General features: G+C 34.1%; 1 protein-coding gene across 1 annotated transcript in view; it reads left to right on the forward strand.

Annotated features, from left to right (window-relative positions):
- The window catches only part of LOC128896830 (uncharacterized), a 204,818-nt gene that overhangs the window by 59,702 nt on the left and 138,367 nt on the right, over window positions 1-6,749 (forward strand). Inside the window, exons 3-4 of the mRNA XM_054160351.1 lie at window positions 337-413; window positions 761-835. Coding sequence (XP_054016326.1) covers window positions 337-413; window positions 761-835 — 152 coding nt within the window. The remainder of the gene's footprint in view (window positions 1-336; window positions 414-760; window positions 836-6,749) is intronic.

The following is a 6,749-nucleotide window of genomic DNA, read 5'->3' on the forward strand; positions in this document are numbered from 1 at the left end:
TTGTTTATACGCGTAAGAAAAAAAATTCGTCAATTTTCAATATTTTTAGAATCTGTTTTTTCCCTATTCTTTAGAATCGTTTGTACATGTTTGTACCGCTTTTCGTTTCGTTTGTACCTCAATAATTTAAATTTTACAAGTAATTGTTTATACGCGTAAGAGAGAAGTTCGTCAATTTTCAATATTTTTAAAATCATAGTTCAATGTAGATAAATTCTTTGTACATGAATAGTCCAGTATCGTATATTATGTAACATACACTGCTCTGGTGATGCAGCATAATTATTATGCAAATTGAAATTTTTGCTTAATTTACTGACATTTTTCTTGTTACAGAGAAAACATTGGCTCCCCAAAGAGACGAATTTATAAGAGCAGCTTGCAAGAAAATACCACCACCGAAATTCTCAGTAGTGAGTTTGTTACGTAATTATATTAATTATTTAACTTGTTATTTTCGCGTTTATAATATTAGTATGAATAACTGAACACGTCTCTTCCAATATGACAATAATCAAATATTAATTATTGACACAGATGTTGATATTTATTATTTACTAATATTAATTTTATACGTATCTATTGTTTATTAAAGACTGCAATTTCGTTAGGAAAATGTCGACAATTTCTATTTCTATTTCTATAATTGTTGAATAATTTTATTACTTTATTATTTTACTATGCATAAATATGAATATTATATTCTTTTATTAGCTTTATACCTACTGCACAGAAATAATGAATATTTTCTATTTTACAGAGACAACGACGACGAAAAGTACAAGTGCATTGAATACAAGAATTGTAACGACAGAATCGAAGAAGAACGAAACCAGTAAGTACATTTAATTTCATTATAAAAGTTAAAAAGAAAATAATAGCTTTTTTAATTTTTAAAAATCGAAAAAAAATAGTAACAATGGAAGGCCACTACAGGATCAGGCTTAAAAATTGCAGAATGTATAGTAGTTTAAAATAGAAAATCTTCAAGAAAACCGCAGGATATACACAGTTTTTAAAATGCGATTGAAAAGTTAAAATTCAAAAATCTCGATTAAAAACATTTTTAATATTTTTTTTTTTATCTTTTTCCTGTAAAGACCATCTAGAAACAATAATGTCGTAATAAAAAGGAAATTGAGTTTCGGCTATTTCAAATTTAATAACTTTTCAATTATATATGTCGGCCATATTGGATCCGCCATTTTGAATTTTGCAATCCTGATATCAGATTCAAAGGTTACGGTTCAAATAAGTTACGAATACCAAGTTTCATGAAAATCTAATAATTTTTTAATATACATGTCGGCCATATTGGATCTACCATTTTGAATTTTGCAATCCTGATATCAGATTCAAAGGTTACTGCTCAAATAACTTATAAATACCAATTTTCATGAAAATCTAATAGCTTTTCAATATACATGTCGGCCATATTGGATCCGCCATTTTGAATTTTGCAATTTTGATATCAGATTCTAAGTTTGCGGTTAAAACACTTTAAATATTTTTTGTTTGTATTTTTTCTCTAAAGGCCATCAAAATCCGAAATTATGAAAAAGAAAAGAATTGAATTTCGACCATTATTAAGAAAGTTATGAGTAAAAAACCAAAAAAGAGAGATTTTTTTTTAAATTTCGATATTTTTTGAATCAGTGATAAAAAAAATCTCAAAATTTACCAGGAAGCCTCTCTTGAGGGGTACTAAAAAATACCAACAAATTAAGAAAATCAAAAACAAAAATTCGTCAACTCGTCTATTTTTGAAAATGAAGAATTCCTAACGAAAAATTGAAAATTAATAATAGAAAATTAATTTGCTGGATAATAATATCGTCGATATCGAGATAGCGAGCACTGATTAAGAATATTGTACAATGAAATATTCTCCTGCTTGAAATTATTCTTAAAATGTATTTTTCTATTATCTCTATGAACTAATTGACTAGCAATTTGTTAACGTTTAGAGCTTAGTATACACCTGTCGGCTAATTGTGCATGCGGCACGCAATGGTTTATCTGACAATCGAACAGCTACAAATCACTGCGTGCGTAAGTAGATGGTAAACATGCTGGAAAAAATCAATTACCATGCGGCTTGTTCGCGAACGAGAAATATTGAAATTGAAATAACTACAGAAATGGAAACCGACTGATCCTGAATCACTATTTAAAATTTTTCCAAATCTTCCAATTACTGTATTACTTCTTTTTCAAATTAATAGATAATTTACCATCGAGTCTAGTAATCGAGAAACAATCGTATATACGTATTCGTCTGTGATTCGAAATTCTGTGATTCTAAAATTTCTTGTTCATTATTCATTACTTTTTCCAATTGTGGAGAGTGCTTCGTCGCCGCCAATATTTTATTCTATCCCAAAATGACTCGATGATTCAACCTATAGACAATAGGTTCTAAATTAACGCATTGACAAACCGTCGCAAAATACAACATAAACGCAGCCCTGCGCTCATTTCCTCTTTCCTCGTGCATCGCATGCTCTCTTCAGCAAATTGGCATAATACCGTCACGCGACGACGGTCAGGCCATGTACACACGGCTCGCAAACGTTCGCAGGCGAGACTCACGCACACACCTGTCTCACGTCACACAAACGAACACACGCACGCGATATGCACCTGCCCCCCACAATCACGCGTTTCATTTGTGTTTCTTCGACGATGCCGCACCCTCGTTCGGAAGACGCCCTAAGAAGGTGACCCTCTTCCTCCTTTTCGAACCTCTATGTGACCCACCTATTTGTCAGTGCTCGCAGACGCTCTGTCCAGTGTGCCGGCGAAACTCTCTCTTTCTCCGGTTAAATCGTCGATCGTTTCATCTAATACAATTTGAATTATTATAATTTGAATAATCGTGAAATCTATAATCGTGAAATGTGATTATTAAGGGCGGGACGGTCGGAAGGTGGCGGAAACGTGCGAATTCGGTGCGAATAAGAAATAGGAAAATAGTGACCGAGTGTAGGAAGGAGATTTCGAGAGACGGAATTTTGGGAACACGCGTGCGCAATGACGTAAACGTTGCTTCGGACTTGATGATTGGTGAATAACTGGTCGACGATTGATACGGCAGTCGATTGGAATTTTAGAGTTTTTAGAATTTTGGTATTTTGGTTATTTAGAGTTTTGGAATTTTAGAATTTTAGAATTTTAGGATTTTAAAGTCGATATTGGGATCCTTCAGAAATTGGGGAGAGGGGATAGTAGATCTGTAAATTGCGGATGTTTATGCATAGATAGAAATAATTCTTTTTTTGTAAACAATGTAACGTGTATACAGGGTGTCCCAAAAATGTTGTAACAAATTGAAAGAGGTGGTTCAAGAGGTAATTTGAAACAACTTTTTTCTTAGCGAAAATGATGTACGAGGCTTCGTTGAAGAGATATTAACGGAAAACATCGACCAATCAGAGCGCTCCATCGGTATACCCGCGCTCTGATTGGTCTAGGGTTTTTTCTAAATATCTTCGTACTGAAGCCTTGGACAACATTTTCGCTAAGGAAAAAGTTGTTTCAAATCACCTCCCGAATCACCCCTTTCAAGATGTTACAACATTTTTAGGTCACCCTGTATATACAGAGTAGAGGTGATTTGAAACAACTTTTTCCTTAGCAAAAATGTTGTCCGAGGCTTCGTTGAAGAGATATTAAAGGAAAACATTGACCAATCAGAGCGCTCCATCGGTATACGCGCGCTCTGATTGGTCGGGGTTTTCTTTTAATATTTCCTTAACGAAGCCTCGTACAACATTTTCGCCAAGGAAAAAGTTGTTTCAAATCACCTCCCGAATCACCCTTTTTAAGGTGTTACAACATTTTTAGGTCACCCTGTATATACAGAGTACAGGTGATTTGAAACAACTTTTTCCGTAGCGAAAATGTTGTCCGAGGCTTCGTTGAGGAGATATTAACAGAAAACCCTCAACCAATCGGAGTGCGGTAGGCGTGGGCTACGCGCTAGGCGACCGCCCCCCGTCGGCAAACTCGTGATTTGATTGGTCCGGGGTTTTCTCTTAATATCTCCTTAACGAAGCCTCGTACAACATTTTCGCTAAGAAAAAAGTTGTTTCAAATAACCTCCCGAACCACCTTCTTCAAGGATCTCAAACATTTTTGGGACACCCTGTATATTTCGTTAATATATTATAAATTTTCGAATTCATACATATTCTCCTCCATTTTCCCAGATTGTCACTCGCCATAAATGTATAAACATTACCAGTCTAATTCCGTATTCTATAGCTTCTCGGTATATTTAAAAACAAATGGTTTCCTTGTGCAGTAAATATTTGTAAGAATATTTTTGTTATTAAGAGCAATATATTTCATACTAACAAGGGAAGCTTGCGAAGTGATACACTCCGATTTTGGTGAAACTTGACATAAATATTTATTACAACTATCTAAGAAAACGGGTTCGTCTAAGAAAAATTCGTTCTTGCCCGTTTTTCACTTTTAGTTAATATTAGAGAGACATGTGTAATTTGAACGAATAGTTAAATAATAACTAGACTGCGGATCTTGATGCATTTATTGGAAATTTGAATGTGCATGTAACTACAAAATACAAACAATATGCGAAAATATAAAAAAGATTGAAAGTAAAATTCATGTTACAATATTTGCAGAATAAAATAAATTCCTGTGTAAGTTCAATTTTAAACAACAACTTAGATTATACGTACATAACTACATAATACGTTTACTTTTTTTCCAGTATCTTTATTTATTCGAATAGCATATTAAAAGTCGAGTTTATTACTTTTTCGAATTCGAAATAATGTTGTATGAAATAAAAGAAGGAAAAATGAAAGTTTTGTACTGGAAGAAACACGTATTAGCACCGACACACTTCACGATTATCAATTAACAAATTAACAATTCTTTGCAATTGTGAATGACAATTATTTTGATTTTTCGTATAAGGAAAATTATAACAATTATTCTAATAACTAATCGCTTTTTAAAGACAATAGAAAATTGTAACAATGTTATATAATCCGGCACGAGAATGACAATTCCTTTAGCTTTCGTTCAATTTCGCATGATTGCATTAGTTTCGCATCGGTATCATTGATTACGCATCATAGTTACGCAATTCAGACCGGAACCATTGGATTCATCGGCGATCGAAAACGGATATACTTCTCTGATCACAATGGTTATAACCTTAATGATCATTGTATTGTGAAGCATGGTATTAGCTTCGTTGCAACTGCTTAAAAGGAAAATAATTTGACAATGTTCGCAAATAGCATTTTATGCTATTTTATTTTTATTTTTATTTTTTATTTTTTTTTATTTTTTTTTATTTTTTTAATGGTTCGAGGGACGAATGATCACAGTCCACCCCGAATGAAAACTGAGATTCTAACAGTATTCGTTAGAAAATGGGGACAGTCTGGGAAAATGAGGAGAATGATAAAAAATCAATTAAATGATTTTCATGTAAAAATGTAGGATGTCAGAATTTTAGATTGCTTACAATTAGAAAAAAAGCAACGAGAGTTTATATTTCATTTTATTAAATTAAAAAAACATCTTACTTTTTTCAAAAATGCAAAAGAGTTCCATTGAGAGATTTCTGTGATGTATGAAATAAGTAAAATAGAGCAAGATGGGTTAGATGGGACAAGATCTGTTGACTATGTTGAATGGATTGAAACGTCTCAATAAAACTAAAACCATTTCTATCGCATTTTTAAAAAATGCGTTGAACATTTTTCTTGTATAACTGTTTTCAATTGTTCCAGTTGTGAACAATATTTTTTGGTATTAATCATCTGGTTGTGTCTGGTTGTAACAGTTACAAAATATACAACCCTTGTCAAACTAAATTCAACATCATTGAACTACTTCAAACTTAAACACTTAAACACTTAAACACCGAATAACAAAAAAGACAATAAACAAACCTGGATCCACTAATTGCAACACGTCGCCTAAATCGTCCAGCTCGCAGAAGTTGAAGCTATCTATCAACAATGAAATTCTTCGACTGCTCGCGATGCTTCGGCAGAAGAGACGACAGTTCTTCATCGAACCCCTCGTTCAAAGACTTGGATCCTTTATCAACGACAAAACGGCCTCCGGAACGGGTGCCTCGTCGCAAATCCAAAGGGAAATTTGCGTTCGCGAGTCATAGCTCGCGATTCTTAGCGATCGTTCGTTCGCTTCGATCGTCCTGGAAACGCAACAGGAAATTCAAACCGAGGAGAAGGCTGGAGGTGCATCGAAAGTTATCGAGACACGAGATCGTAGAGGGAAAGGCTCGTGCGAATTGTTTGAATACTTCGAAATCTAGGCGACCTAAGGTAGGTCTATGGTGGAGTCTCGACCACGAACGGAAATCATCTATGGCGCGTTCTTACTTGGAGTGCAGTATCGTCTCCATAAATGCACAAACTCGGGACCGAACTTGTGCATTTATTGGAGACATTGTTGTGATTCGAAAAGGAAGGAGAGAGTTAAAGTAATATTAGAAATACTGTGAAGTTTCTATAAATGCACAAACTCGGGACTGGAGTTGTGCATTTATGGAGACTGCTGTAACTTGGAAAGGAGGGAGAGTTTAAGTGATATTAGAAATACTGTGAAGTTTCTATAAATGCACAAACTCGGGACTGGAGTTGTGCATTTATGGAGACTTTGCTGTAACTTGGAAAGGAGGGAGAGTTGAAGTGATATTAGAAATACTGTGAAGTTTCTATAAATGCACAAACACG

Source organism: Hylaeus anthracinus, unplaced genomic scaffold, assembly GCF_026225885.1.
Source record: "Hylaeus anthracinus isolate JK02 unplaced genomic scaffold, UHH_iyHylAnth1.0_haploid 11978, whole genome shotgun sequence".
Classification (NCBI taxonomy): Eukaryota; Metazoa; Arthropoda; class Insecta; order Hymenoptera; family Colletidae; genus Hylaeus; species Hylaeus anthracinus.